The sequence below is a fragment of the Plectropomus leopardus genome, chromosome 1, assembly GCF_008729295.1.
Source record: "Plectropomus leopardus isolate mb chromosome 1, YSFRI_Pleo_2.0, whole genome shotgun sequence".
Classification (NCBI taxonomy): domain Eukaryota; kingdom Metazoa; phylum Chordata; class Actinopteri; order Perciformes; family Serranidae; genus Plectropomus; species Plectropomus leopardus.
In genome coordinates, this window is record NC_056463.1 from 20,765,826 (window position 1) to 20,781,155 (window position 15,330).

Genomic DNA, 15,330 nt, shown 5'->3' on the forward strand with positions numbered 1-15,330 from the left:
AAGCTGAGCTCAAAGTGGGGCTCTTTGTAGCTGTGCTTTTTAATTTTGGTATCCACCTGACCGCCAAACCAACCTACACTAGCTGCTGGTAGCAGCTACAAATGTACCACCACATACCACTAAATGAAAATTGCCCATTCAACAGCAGCCATCCACTGCCCCACTACACTGTAACAGTCAATGGCCTCATCAAATTTGCATCATCAACACAGCTGGAAGGGAGAAATGATGAATCTCTGTTAGAGCCACTTTGGATATTTTTTCCAATCCATCTTTTTCTGGCACACGTTTGAAGGGTCTTGCCAGTCCCACTCTGCCTCAATTATCTGGCTATGCCCAGCTGAGATGCAATAATCCAAACTCTCATTCCCTGCAATTTCCACACTTCTGTCTGCACACTCACTTGCCTTATGTTCACAATCACTTATGTAGGTGCTTCTTGCCTTTCCTTGAGGATCAGAGACACAGGAGCACATACTGCGGGCTGAGGGAAGGAGGGATTTTGCCCACTATAGGCCTGATACACTGAGGTGAAGCAGTTCCTTTTCCCATCATTATTTCTTATGCGATAAAGGTTTAGTTTTGCATAATTCCGTTTCATAACATTTTTCAGGGAAATTTAAAAAAAGGATTACCCACTACCTGCGGTGTTGACGTGACACTTCAATAGCAGAACACCTATACACAAAAATTGTGCCTGCAGATGCAGACTAAATTTAAAACCTGTCAACTAGAGAAAGACAGATAAATCGGCCAGGCTGATATAAAATTAGTTAATGCCAGTATATGTCAGCTGATAATTGACAAGAAACTGAAGAACAGAAATGTCAAATAATGTTTGAGGTTGTGACGATGTTTTTCACAATTCTTTAAAAAAAAAAAGTAAAAGATTTGCATCACAGCTGTCTGTTTATAATATGTGTTGTTTATGTCGACAAAAAAAGGACTAGCAGCTGATATGTTGCAATCAAAAATCTACCACTGGTGAGGCTGTACTACAGTATGAATAAGGGCTGCAACTAATGATTATATCTAATGCAGATTAATCTGTTGACTATTTCCCTGATGAAACGATTAATTGTTTGGTCTATGAAATGTCAGAAAATGGTGACATTGTTGGTTAGTGTTTCCTAAAGCCCAAGATGATGTCTTACTGTCATAGTGGAGTAAAGAAATCAGAAAATATATATATTTAAGAAGCTGGAATCAGAGAATTTTGGCTTTTTTTTTCCTTTAAAAACTACTACTTAACTGATCATAGTTGGCAATTAATTTAATATTTGACAACTAATCGATTAATCACTGTAGTTCTAGTATGCACTTCTATAATGCATTTACAAGTCAAATGTATGAAGATGCTTGTTTGTTGGGGGAAAGAATATGGTATATTTGATATCTGTCATTTATTACTGGAATCCTGGATCAACATCAGCAACAAAAACACTAAAAACTAAAAACTGAAGAGAAAAAAAATACATTTCTGTTCTTTTGATGCCTGGCACATATTTATTTTCTGAGCACAACCATATCCATCAAACAACATATTTAGTTATCCTTGATACATTTAATAATTTGAGGTTTCAATTAGTCTTCATTATGGAGGGGTAAGATCTGAGTGGCCATTTACCAGGCATTCAGATATTTGGGGCTGAACCACAAGTCAAAGCATTCAGCTGTCATTGCCTTTAAGTTGAAACGCAGTAACAGCACGCCATTTCATTTCACACGAAAGAAACAAACAGGACATTAATCTAAGACTTCTAGACTTAAAGTTACACAAATATTGTTCAGCAATATTTTCTTTATAATAAAATGTGTCCGCCATTATGTTAACCATCCCAGTAGCTCAGTCTGTGGGGACTTTACTTGGGAATGAGAGGGTCGCTGGTTCAAGTCCCCCATACAGACCAAATTTGGAGTGCGGACTGGTTACTTGATGGCAAGATATCGGTTTGAGCAGAGCAGCTGTACTATGGCTGACCCTGCAGATCCTCTCTGAAATACATGTGTGTAAAAAGGAGGCATATAAAAAAAAAAACATACATTTCATCAGCCTTGTGTAAAATTGCCTTTCGTTGATTGCAGAATGAAGTTTTTTCTTTCTTTCATATGTGGATGCAATACTCAGTCACCCAAAATAATATGGTAATTATGGCTGCCTAATGTGCAGATCAATACCTAATCAGTTTCAAATTAAATTTAAGTTGGTGATAATCCACTGGAACCTGGCAAGTTATGTTGTTGTTTTTAAAGCCATAATGATAGTTAAGATTTCGGGGGGAAAATAACAAATAATATATAGGCTGATATTTACAGAAAATATGCTTATTTTTTCAATGAAACAAAAGTTAACATACGATAAATGGGAAAAGAAAATATTATAAATATAAAATGTAAATAAAACCATTAACTTGAATTATCTTTTTTTTCTAATCATGTCCAAATTTTTTACACATTTTTTTGGAAGTGGTGCAAAACAATAGCCCACATTTAGACTTTGTTACATTTCTAAAGGACAAAGCTGGTCACCAGACAACACACAGTCATGACAATGAGATCTGGCTGTGACACACGATTCTCCTGACAGTCTCCAATTCTTTTGTTTTAGACAAAAAGCACCGTGCTGATGGTGTCTGTTTTGAAAGTCACAGAGTGCAAGGGCAAGCCTAAAGGTGGCTGTCCACATGATGTCCACATCTTACTATATTAAGTCTTAAGCACGCAGCGATGCCTTTTCAATACAGTACATGGATAACACGGATGTTTGAGATCACACATGTGGTGGTTGTTCTAGTTTACCGTCAGTATATGCAGCGTGGTTATCTGCAAACCAATCAACCTTCAAGAGTAAAAGTTTCATTTTGAATCATTAGTGTGTTTCAGAAAAGACACAACAACCTGGATTTTGAACACATTTCTTTCACGTGATTATAAAATATACACTGAGGTACCAGCTTACTAGGTACACATGTATAATCTGATAGAATCAAGTAAAAAAAACTGAAATAAATGTCATCCTTTTCATTTTTTGTTGACATGCTTTTTTTTTTGTCTTTGAGCCTGCAGTTAGTGCAGTTGCTGTACTGGACTGCACAAAAACTTGACATCTTTGTGAGAAACGCATCAGAAAAGTGTGACTTTACAGTAGAGTTTCCTTGTTTTACTGAAGAGAGCACAAACATATCACCCCCCTCACTTGAGTGATTAGGTACCCTAAAAATTAATCCCCACAACTGCACAGTTCATGTGAGACAGCTCTGTTCCCCTTTCTTTGTCATTCCCTTCAGTTTCCACTAAGTGTGTGTCTTTCGTTTCACCGATAACCGACTACAACGAGGCTTTGTGGATGCACACAAAACATGCTTTCAGAAAACATAATGCTTGATTGTTGACTTTCTCTAGTAGCACATCAGACAATAGATGTGCTTCGGATTAATGTCCTGTAGCATTTATAACCGGGAAGCAATCCAGAAGCAGGGAATCTGACCTCTTGTTGTAACAACCATCAAGATCCTTATAGATAAACAACAACAACAAAAAAACAGCAGTAATTTATGGAAAAGACAATTCAGTATGTGTGTACATGAGGACTATAAGAGGGACTGGCTTATTATCAAACTGCCACTTGTGCAAAGAAAAAAAACACTACAGAATAACTCAACGAGAGGATGTCTCACAATCCCATTTAACTACACTTTAGTTGTCAAGCAGCTCCACTCCTGATTGCATCTCTCTCACACATATTAATTAACCTGATTCACAATTTGACTCCAAAACACCTCACAGCAAATCCTGTTAAGAGAACGAACTGTATTGTTTCCATGAACACTTGCTGCACTTAAAAGACCCTTGGATCAAAGCAGCCAAAACATCCACGGTTTACACCCTATTTATGCATCTGACAGTACGGTAAAACATGATTCACTCTGTTCCACCATGATGCTAATTAGAACAGCAAGACATTTACACATGAGGCCTACGCCGTGCTTTGTTCTGCGTCTTTACTCCACAATAACTACACTTGGAGAACCCATGTTTCAACCAGCAGAGCAAACACAGACGAGGGAAAAGCATCTTTCTTTCTTTCTTTCTTTCTTTGGATTCATTAAAACACAAATACATTTATACACACTTGCAACAATACCACAGGTAAGCACAACAAACAAATCAGCTGTTGCTTCACAATTAAATACAAAAAAAAAAAAAGAAACAAAACCGTCATCCTTTTAACAAAAATTAAGCCAAACACAAAATTCTAATTCAATCACCATCCTTAAGAACTTGACTTTGATCTTCATAAAGTTATTCTTGATCAACTTAAATCATTGTCTGGCTGACCTTGAATTACATACTATCCATTGTATGCTTTCACACATATAATTTGCTTTCACATGTTAAATTCCAAGAAATTAGGGTATTTAAAAATATATCTCATTATCTTCCAAGGGGGGTTTCTACTTTTACCCAGGTTTATACTGAACACCATTTCCACACTTAACTAACACAGTTGGCCAATAGTTCTTGAAATGTTTTGGGATGCTGTTTTATTTTATTTTTTTAACTTTCCTTAATATTCTCTTGAACAATATGCACTAGCAATGAATTCCACCTGACTCTGTACAAAACTGTTTTCTGTGTCACACTCATTCCAGCAATACTGTGTCTGATAATGGTGTTGCACACTAAGAATAACCTTTCACTTAATATCTTTCGTGATCATGTCATCCGAGCATTTATGACAAAATAACAAAACACAGGTGGATCTCTGCTTTACAGTAAGTCTTCTCAGTCTGTCATGCATTTCTTCTACATTAATTCTGTTGGAGAACTGTAATGGGCCTTGTTTCGAGCTACTTGTAATTAATTTATCTCTTTTCTATTGAAGACTGGTGAAAAACACAAAACGGTATTGCAGTTGCGGCAGATCTTGTCTTTCTTGCTCTGCCTTGTGATGATGATTTAAAAATGTCTAACGAAGATCTGTTTTAGATCGGATACTGTTTTTTCAGGGCTGATACCGATTATTAGTAGTTAATGACGACCGATATTTGGAACCGATATATATTTGCAATACAAATGAAAATCGTTCTGTCAATATTCAGAATTTGGAATATAACAAACTCCAACTCAAAACTTTGGTTAAATGCCATGAGCTAATGTTTAATCAAAACTGAAGTTCCCAGTAACTTTTTTTTTAATAAAGTCAAATGAAAATTTAAATAAAAAATGAATAAATAAAAAATAGCTCCCTGAGGTTTTACAAAGTAAAAGCTCCTCACATGATGACGCTCTTTTTCAATTAATTAATTTTTTGGCAATTTTTAAAATATAATACCAATACAGATTATCGGCAAAATGTCAGAAATTGGTCCCAATAATCGGCCAGGCCGATAATATGTCCATAATAATATGTTGCACAATTTAAAATGACTAGGAGCTTTTAATACAGCGTGCAGATCTTTTGTTTGATTCTTCACTGAAAATTATAAGACCATAAGAGGGTTTATTGAAATGGGTTTGCGGGATCCTACCTGATGCAGTGAACTGACTGCTTCCAAGTGTGGTAGGCCTGTTCTTTGCTCCACTGACAGGTGGAGAGAACATCTGAAAGGAAGAATATGGACCTACAATTAGAGCAAGGACTCACCCACTCACATTATCTGCTGCAATTTTCCTGAAAGCAGCTCAAATATCAAAGCACAGTTTGTCAAATCATATTAGCCACCACTAATATGAACTGATCAATTAGTCATGCTTTAGCCTATTTGGTCTTCACACCTCTGAAAAAGCCCTCAGATCAGCATGACATCAAGAGGTAAAGATTTTTGGGGGAAAAAAGCATAAAGTCATCATACCGCACTAAAATCCAGCAGGTCACTTAATTCCTTGTCTGTTCCGAGAGCGGCAATCCGCTGCTGAGGATTCATCCTGGCGATCTCGAAACCTGAAGAAAACACAGTCCATCAGGTCACAGCGTGGCTGCTTTATTTAACAGCGGAGTGCCACAGGAAATGACTGCCACGAGAGGTAATTGTTATGGATGCAGAATAAAAGACCATCACTGAGAAGTTAAAGTTTGGCATTGCAGCAAACAGAGACCCTGACAGCTCGGCCACATTATAACAGATTAAAATAGTGCAAATATTTTGTGCACACGTTTAGTTTGTTCACACGCTGCGCTGATTTTAAAAAAAAAAGAGAGAGAGAGAGGTGAATGGATGGCTTGAAAAAGACCTGCAGCATCGCGTTATTGCAGTAACATTGTTTCTCTGTGGTAACACCGACGTTTATGTAACTCACTGATGAGGCTTTCACAGGCGATGTTAATGTCAGTTAATCAAGCATAACGATGGTTACCGTTTGCTGAGGCACATAACGTCCCTTAGCTAGCTGGCTAACGCTAGCTGCAGTTCATTTGTATTGGAAATAGCTAGCAGCCAGCTGCAGCGGGTGAAGACATTAGCTAGTACAGAGCACACCTCTTTCGCTAATGAGTCCAGTCAGACATAAATGACATGCTGCTTCAAAATAAGTAACTCGGCCAAACAAACATGCCAAATGACAGTCTGAATCTCCAGAATACAAAACGCAGTGATGGTCTTTCTCAACTCCCAACTTCTTTCACTGGTCCGACAGCTTTTGGTAAACTCCCACTGATATTTTACCTTTTTTCCGATTAAAATCCCGACTAGGGTGATCTGGTGAAGACTCGCTTTCTTGCAACACGCCTCAAAAGAGCGAAATGTGGGTTTAAACCGCAATACCTGGGTAAAATATCCTCTATATATATCAGTTACGAGTTTCCCTTAGGCAGACATTTTTGGTTTGCAAAAGCCTCAGCACCACGATGACACTGGTTGTTGTATCCCTCCGCCGAGCACAGTGACATGATGGTCCCACACAGCGGGAGATGCTGCAGGAGGCAGCAGCACACTGATGCACCACATGTCTGTCTCTGCTTTATCGAAGCTGCATTTCATGACAAAGATGGAAATTGCTCCTTTTGTGAATTACACCCTGAGACATGCTCTTGGGTATTTTGGTCGTGCAGTTTTACACGTGTGCTGTAGAAAGATATTGCTAATTTATAGTTGACAACATCATAAAAAAATTTACAATTTGCTATAGAAACATTTGGGTGTTATTATTATTGTAACAAAGACTCTGATGGATTTTCCCTAATGAATCTCATTTTTCTCCACACCAAATTTCACATTCACAAATGTAATTTTGCAAACAAAAAATAGTAATAATAATTTCATTGTGCTTATGAAGAAAATGGACCAATACCTGTCAAGGATTTCTTCCTCACAAAACAAAAAAGGCATCAAAACAATAAATGTATGTATGTACTCTACATAATTCTCTCATGAACCTTTTGTCACGAGTCTCTCACATATTTAGGCCCATTTTAACTTTAATGACCGCAAACTTATTTTAAACCTGATTTTAAACAGTTTCTAATTATCTTTGCACCTCTTGTCTGCACTTTTGCTATTTTTAATGGTGATTTTCATTTTTTAAAAATTAAATAATTTAGAAATTAATTTGACCTTTTAGATATTATCTCTTTATTCTTTTATTGTAAACTTGCATCCTTTATTATGTTGTTTGATTTTATTGCTCTGTAAAGCACTTTCAATTGCCCTGTTTTATGAAATGTGTTATTCAAATAAAGTTGCCTTGCCTTGCCCAATTTCGATTATATTTGTTTTATTGTACTTTTTTGTTCGCTTTTTTGTTTTGTTTTGTTTTGTCTTGTTCTGTCCTTCAAATGCTTCATTTGTATGGTTATTATCAAGTTCACAATGTGTTTTTGCTTACACTGTATTTTGGAAGGTCTAAGTAAAGATGATTCAAAAAGAGGCTTCATTTAATGGATTATAATGGACTGCAGCATCACAGAAATGTTTATACTGAAATGCCTGAAAAAAATGCCATTCATTTGGATGAAATTAAATCCTCATTCAAAAGAGCATGCCCCATGCACAGCACTGTCAGTTGATATGGTGCAGGTGATGGCAAGAAACATCAAATTGATAAAAACAGATTCACTGTACACAAGAAGGCTGAAGTGCTTCTTTGTTTATTTAGTCTTCATTTGAAACTTTTCAGAAAATGTGTTTTGCCCTTGGCTTCATGAGGTTTGCTATACAACACAATGCATAGGTGTTTTAAAAAGTCCGCATCTACACTGAATCCACTCGGTATCAGGGTGGATAGCCTGCTTTTGACTATGTCAGACTTATAACAATTCTTACTCTCTAGCGGTTTGGGAACTTACTGTCTTACTGAGTCTGACAGGTCCAGTGACACTTAGTTTACATAGACATATTCTCATTTTCAGCCTACAGTTCAGAAACAAACAAAAGAAAAAGAAAGAAGTAAAGAAAGGACAATAAAGTATAGCACAAGTAGACAACAGGCAGGGGCTAGATTAAATTATAATCTGACATAAGTGCACAAATTTCATGGCCTGATAGTCCGAGTATTGAGTATCTTTTTTCATATTTATCTATTATATTTTCTCTTCCATTTCGCTCCTTGCTTTGCAGTCCTTCTAACTTTTGTTTACATCGTGCTTTTATTACGCCGGGTTGAAACCGGAAGTGGTATTACTGTTGACGGAAATAACGCGGGCATTTAAAAAAACAAGCTAAATGGCTGCTGCTGTCAGTATGAATATTAGCTCTTTTTAAAGAAATATAGACACAAGAGACGTTGTATCCATGGCTAAACAGCAGGAGAAAACAACACAACCCTCTGATATTAATCAGACTTCCGCTCGTGTGGCGAAAAAAGCGAAACCAGTCCGTCGATCCGAGGAAGGTCTGAGAGCCAGGAGGGACAGCGACCGTCTGCGAGTGAAAACACGGATAAACACTTCTCACAGCTGCAGCAGGTGGCGAAAGTTTACAGAAGAAAAAAAACTACTAACTGATGGAGACGTCTAACTGTCTCCTGAACTTGTAAGTATTCGCTGAAAGTCTCTTTAAATAATGTTTTGACTTTTATTGCAGAACCTTACCTTTCATTTAAGGCATTTTGCTAACAAATAACTAATGCTGTACATTGTAATCCAAGCTAACAAGTAAGGTTATAAGCCTAGATGATAAAAAATAACAAATAAAAATAATAATGATAAAATAAAAAACTGACATTCTCTGTAGTCACTTAAATTATGTTTAATTTAACTCAGATTATCGGCCTGGCCGATTATTGGGCCGATATTTGGCATTTTGCCGATTATCTGTATCAGTGTTTTATTTTACTGACCGCCGATAAAATCAATTAATGATTAATGCACATAAGGCTGCACTCAACCAACAGCAGAGAATGCAGTCTGCAATACCAGAAAGAAAGTGTAATTATAGGAGGAACTTTTATGTTGTAAAACCTCAGGGAGGTATTTTATTAATTCATTTCTCATTTCATTTTTCACTTAACTTTATTAAAAAAAACAGTTGCTGTGAACTTGCTGTATATAATGTTGAAAGTTTCGGTTTTGATTAAACATTTACTAAAAGCATTTAAACAAAATTTTGTGTTCCAAATTCTAAATTTTGACTGAAATATTTTCATTTTTATTGTAAATGCCCGTATAGTATATATATAGGTCATTAAGTGATAATAATCAGTACTGACCCTGAAAAACCCATAATGGTTGACCCCTAGTTTTTAACTTTAATTTTACGTAACACTAAAATAGGTATTTCTAGTCCAATTTGGGATTCAGTGTGTAGGCCTTTGCCATAGCAACGGTCAAAATCAAGTAATGCTAGTTTACAGAAATCAGATTATTTTGTTTAACACAAATATAATATAACCATCAAAAACAATTACAAAATTACTTTATGTCTTTAGGGAACTTTTATCTTTTCCCTTCAGTGTTGCGGTGTTGATGATGCGGTGGGGTTAAAATGTATTAAGTTATGGCTTCCACTTTAAAGTGTTTTGCTAACAAATAACTAATATTATACATTGACATCCAAGCTAGAAGGCTAGGTATATAAGGCTACCTTATATATATATATATATATATATATATATATATATATATATATCGCTGCTGTGGCTTGTGGATGCGTAACGTTCATTAATTGACATCCTCTCACTGTAGTTATGACTCACTTAACTCTTCTTTTTCTCTCTGTTATTAAAATAAATGCACTGTAAAATGCAAACGCATACTTTAACTGTTAATTTAAAGCAGCAATAATCGAAAATAGTTTAAGCAGCGCCCCGCTTCACATGACAGCTCAGCTTATCTACAGGTGTGTTTTTCAGTAACATGCTCGTCATGACAGCTCGTATCTGTGATGCTAAAATGCGGCTGTGTCTATAAACCGCAAACTAATACAGCCTAAAGGAATTTGCAAACATCGCAGCGTACTTCAACACTTCCCCCTTTTCGCTAAACGCGTTTCAAGATCACTGTAACGGTGCGGTCCTCTCACTGTGTGGGAACTACTTTTTCCTCCGCGCTGGCGAGAAACCAGACAAGAGGACTGCCGCTGTAACGGTGGGTTCATAGCTGCAGTCGCTGCTGTGGCTTGTGGATGCGTAACGTTTGTTAATGAAAATATAAACGTTTTTTATAGGTCTGTTACATATTTAACTTGTCATTATCTCCAACAACTGTTTTGTGCACGTTTTGTTTATGTTGAAAAGCGCATATTAAGGTGTTTTATAGTTGAATTAGCATTGCATGAAGGCTAAACAGCATTAGTTCACACCAGTGAACCACAAATTCACACCCCTCCCCCCAAGATTTAATCAAATTTATGAACCTATTTAAAATTAATTAATAAAGCAGACAATTACAACAGAATATTATCCCAGAGGTGTTGCTGTCTGAAAGATGGATAGATCTTTAATGAAGGCACACTTAATTTCTTTTGAGAGGATATGATTGAGTGGTTTATGAACCTGATTTACGGTTATGTGTGGGTGTTCCTACTTACACACAATAAACAGTTGCATGAATTGAAAAAGGATGCAGACTTTTAATGAAACTTGTATGAGTGAAAAGGGAACAAACTTGAAACTGAAATTTCAGAGAACATCAGGGTGTGGAGACATCATGGCTGGTGGATGAGCTTGTACAGGACTGCAGCAACCTGGGTTTGAACCCTCTGAACCCTTACCCCTTTTATGCTGTGAGATGGATTTGTCTCATTTAACTAAAGCACAAACTTGCTATACCTTAAACTAACTATAATCTTGATTTCAACACCTTTTTCAATCAAATTCAGTATGTAAATAAATGAAATTAAACACTTAAAGCCAGAGTAAAAAAACAACAACGCGTGAATCATTTGGGAAACAAGTGGTGTGTAGGTGCATCGCTAGGGGTTGCCACTCCTATCGTTTGCAGATGTGTTATTGAATTAGGCCTGTTACACCTACAGGATCTCAACTAAACTCAGTCCCAGAACCACCAACACATTTCGCACTGTTCAGACCTTCAGTCATTCACAATCTGCAGCCACAATATTTCAATATTACACTATGGCTTTAGTAATTTATCAACCTAAAGTAAGCTTTGAACGACATCCTGACAGAGATATATGTGTAAATGTTTGTGTGAAGTCTAGAGTTGTTCGCAGCATAGATTGCTCTTGTTATAAAAACTGGGCACACATTTGGTACAACTGAGTTACAGGTATTTGTTGATAATTTACCTAAAATCGTGACGGTTACAGATATGTTTGATTTCCATGTCCTGTAACTCAATGCCATAATTTATTATTAAAAGTAAAATTAAAAGTAAAACCCACCATTGAACATAATTTCCACAAGAAAAACTGCAGGGCTCAACTGTGATTTGCTCATGTTCAGTTTATAGTCCAACATTGAAGCCAACATATTTAGACAACAAAGATGTTTGCATTTTTATATTGAAACATTAAAGTTAGGGGGAGGAGATCATCTGTCACATAAAGCAACTTTTCTCATGTTCTGAAACAGGATCCATGGGAAGCACCTCTGCTCTGTATTATTAATTCCAGGCTGCCACCTGTTGGACAAACTCAGATCACACAAACTTCACAAGATGTTCTTCACTGAGGAAAATATCCAGCTAAGCAAACTGTTAAGCGAAATGTATTATTTATTTCCAATATTTAACAGATATAAGACATTTAAAAAAAGCAAAGTAAATAGGACACAAAATGCATTTTTTTTGCAGGACAATTGTATTAGAATGCAGATTTTTGTTAAATAATTTAATAAATTAATTTCCTAAACTCACTATGGTGGGAATGGAAGCAGTGGATACTCACATGCAGATTGAGAAACACAAAATCACCCATAAAACTGTCCAGAAATTCTAGATATTTCCTACGTCTTTGGGTAAACCAAATAAGTACTTTTACAGTAATTTAATATATTATGTTCATTGTCTTCCATGTGTTCTACTCTAAAAGGGTTGTTGTTGGGTTTTTTCAACATTTGAAGTAGATAATCTACGTAAGGTTTTATTTTAAAGTTAGAAATTTGGTCTTAAACTTAATTCCAAGTGAAATGTAAGACTCTTAAATAGTCTTAAATCTAACTTGCCTTAAAATGCAGGAACCCTGCTTTATCTGTAAAATCAGTGGAGTACCTCGTTACAGTTTCTTCTTCAGTTACAATAACATCATAATAAATAAAACACTGGGTTAGCAAGTAAGTAGTTAATAAATAAATAAATAAATAAATAAATAGGTGAAGTGAGCAGTGCAGTATGTAAACAAAAAAATCATAAAATCTTAAAACCTGAACATTTATCAAAGCGCCCTGAGGAATATAAAATATTGAATTTAATATGAAATATGATCAAAATTTTAAAATCACAATACAAGTCCCTTTTAAAGTAGCAGCAGTTTAGGATCAAAAAGACAGTTAAGAAAGGCAGCTTGAGTTGTAAATGATGAGTATGTATGACATGCATCACGATAGAAGAAGATTAAACTGTTAACGCTTCAAAATAATTACGGTTTATTTAGCACCGTTTTGTGTGCATTTTTTTTTTGGACCCTATCCTCTGAGTACTACGCTTACCAGAATGCAAAGCGACAACGTCTCTACAGTTGACGTTTATCGGGAGCAGACTGATCACTGTACTAAAGTAAGAAATGGTGGCAGTGGTTTGGTAATAATGTCTTGTTTCTTTGACACTGGTTACTTTTAATTTCTGTAACGATGCCGGGGATGTGCTCTGTGCCGGGCTGTAAGGGCTACAGGAAGGCCAGGTCCCGAGGGGTCGTCTTCCACTCTCTGCCTACAAGGGACCCGCAGCGATGCAGAAAGTGGTTACAGGCCATACAGAGCCCCAAATTTGACGAAAACACACCTACGAGTAAATACGGCAGTATAAGAGTCTGCAGCCAGCATTTTAAACCGGAAGATTACGAGCCGGACATCCAAGCAGAATTTATGAAAACAACACCGGAAAATCCTCAAGTCCAAGGTGATTCCCACTGTTTTCTCTGGAAGACAGCACGAAGACAGCAGCCGAACACAGGTAAATTATATATTTTACCTGGACGATATATTGTTGTGTAAGAAACTTTTGAAATATGGCGAGAGCACTGCGATACTTTTGAAAACGGTGCGAGTTTGAATGAGATTTGGTTTAGCAGTCGAGGAGGGGCGTTCAGTAGTACCTGGAAGCCATACTCACCTATCAGTGTATTACTTGAGTTAAAGTCTGAAAGTATCCTTTATTTACTGTACATAAGTATCAAAAGTAAAATTATTATATTAAATGTACTTAAGTATTGGAAGAAAAAATACAAGTAAATGTTATTAGAAAGCAAGCAGTCAGAATTTTGGGAATTATAAAGTTCATTTCTTCGTATTAATACCCTACACGAACTTAAAAATGGAGCCAACTTTTTTTTTTTAAGAAAAGGTTGGGGTTTTTTTGCAATGTAAAGGATTTTAAGAACAAAATCCACTTTACCCCTCGCTTCAATTCTGTCAATCGTCCCCTCTTCCCTTCCTCAGTTCCTTCCTTATTCTGTAGTAACTAAAATGCTTTGGGGAGATGCAGCAGAGTAGAAGTATACATTTTATTAAGGAAATGTAGTGGAGTAAAAGTGAAAGTTTACAGAGTTATAAAAACTCAAGTAAGTACTTAAGTACTGTGATGAAGTATTATTACTTTGTTACATTACATCACCCCTAAACAAACCTTATGGGAAAGTTGGCCACAGTTTAAAATTATTTTCAGTTTGCAAAAATTCAGCGTGGACACCTGACCTTAACAGTGACACAGTTTTAGAAACTTATTTTCTTGATTTGTTTGAGTGAAGCAAACAGAATATCTACTCACCCCGGGGATTTTAGTAATCTTTACAGGATTCTTCAAATGCCTTGTGAACCCCTAAGATAGTTAAATAAACTTCTGTGTTAGTCAAAGGGATCAGGAACTCATTTTGTTGGAATACATGAGAAGCACAAACTTAAACTTGAAATTGGGTGGAAACTGTTAGGTAGTTAGTGTACTTACATGAAAACTTAGTTTTGCTTGTCTGTAAATATGTGAAGGTTTCCCACACAGCTGCAGACTCAGTGATTCAGTGATTTCAGGTTCAGGAGATATTTTTCTATACAGCCATCCTCTTTTCTGAATAATGACCATTTTTTGTTTGTTTTTTTTCTCTGAAGGGTCCCATTAAATCTTCACAGGCGTCTTCCGTGGGTGTCCGAGGTGCTGTTGTGGATGCTGCATCGCCTTTTCCCTCCCTGCCAGCTCCTGTAAGTTTAACACACGACATTCATAGCCCTTAAATGAGTATTGTATGCAGTCAAAAGTAGTGTATGTATGTAATGTGAACGCAAGTCCCTTTTACACTGCTGGTTCAAGGTAGGAATGTTGTGTCACTGTGCCACCTCACCGTCCTGTGTAAAAGGTTTGATCCCAGAATGAGGACACAAAGTTGTCTCGCCTTAAAGCCGCCAGCAAATGTAGGAACAGCCTCAAATCTGTGTCAAAGGGACTGCCGGCAGGACGGACTGGTGTGCTGTTTTGACAGCACGTTAAGTGTGCGACCCAAAAAGCAGCTGCAAGCAGTTAGCAGCTAACTCAAAGAAGAGGAACTGCAGCCGAAAATGTCCACAGACTGCAGCGACAGTGTCTGGGCGCTCCTTATCCTCCGAGTAGAGGAGGAGATCAAACACTAAAACAAGGACAGCAGGCTTAAAAATTGTCATTGCCATGTTATGCAATTGTTATTGTGTAGAAAGTGCTGCTGACGCTGTTGTGTTATATGTCATGTAGGGCTGGACCCAGATATTCGGATGTTTGAGTATACGTTAATTGGGTTGGTATTGGGTTTATAA

General features: G+C 36.8%; 2 protein-coding genes across 3 annotated transcripts in view; one reads left to right on the top strand and one right to left on the bottom strand.

Annotated features, from left to right (window-relative positions):
- tcf12 (transcription factor 12) overlaps window positions 1-6,827 on the bottom strand; it is a 102,279-nt gene extending 95,452 nt beyond the window's left edge. For both annotated transcript variants that reach the window (XM_042493816.1, XM_042493745.1), the window contains exons 1-3: window positions 6,666-6,827; window positions 5,856-5,944; window positions 5,532-5,604 (exon numbers count right to left, since the gene is read on the bottom strand). In XM_042493816.1, the coding sequence (XP_042349750.1) occupies window positions 5,532-5,604; window positions 5,856-5,927 (145 nt within the window). In that variant the 5' untranslated portion in view covers window positions 5,928-5,944; window positions 6,666-6,827. The remainder of the gene's footprint in view (window positions 1-5,531; window positions 5,605-5,855; window positions 5,945-6,665) is intronic.
- A 6,247-nt stretch (window positions 6,828-13,074) lies between these two features.
- LOC121944481 (THAP domain-containing protein 1-like) lies at window positions 13,075-14,882 on the top strand. Its single transcript, XM_042488291.1, has 2 exons — window positions 13,075-13,507; window positions 14,656-14,882. The coding sequence occupies exons 1-2, from the start codon at window positions 13,186-13,188 to the stop codon at window positions 14,664-14,666; spliced, it is 333 nt and encodes a 110-aa protein (XP_042344225.1). The 5' UTR covers window positions 13,075-13,185; the 3' UTR covers window positions 14,667-14,882.
- Window positions 14,883-15,330: the final 448 nt, after the last annotated feature.

Bases quoted from the DNA above. Each gene is read 5' to 3' on its own strand.
- LOC121944481 (XM_042488291.1), top strand. From the start codon at position 13,186: ATGCCGGGGATGTGCTCTGTGCCGGGCTGTAAGGGCTACAGGAAGGCC.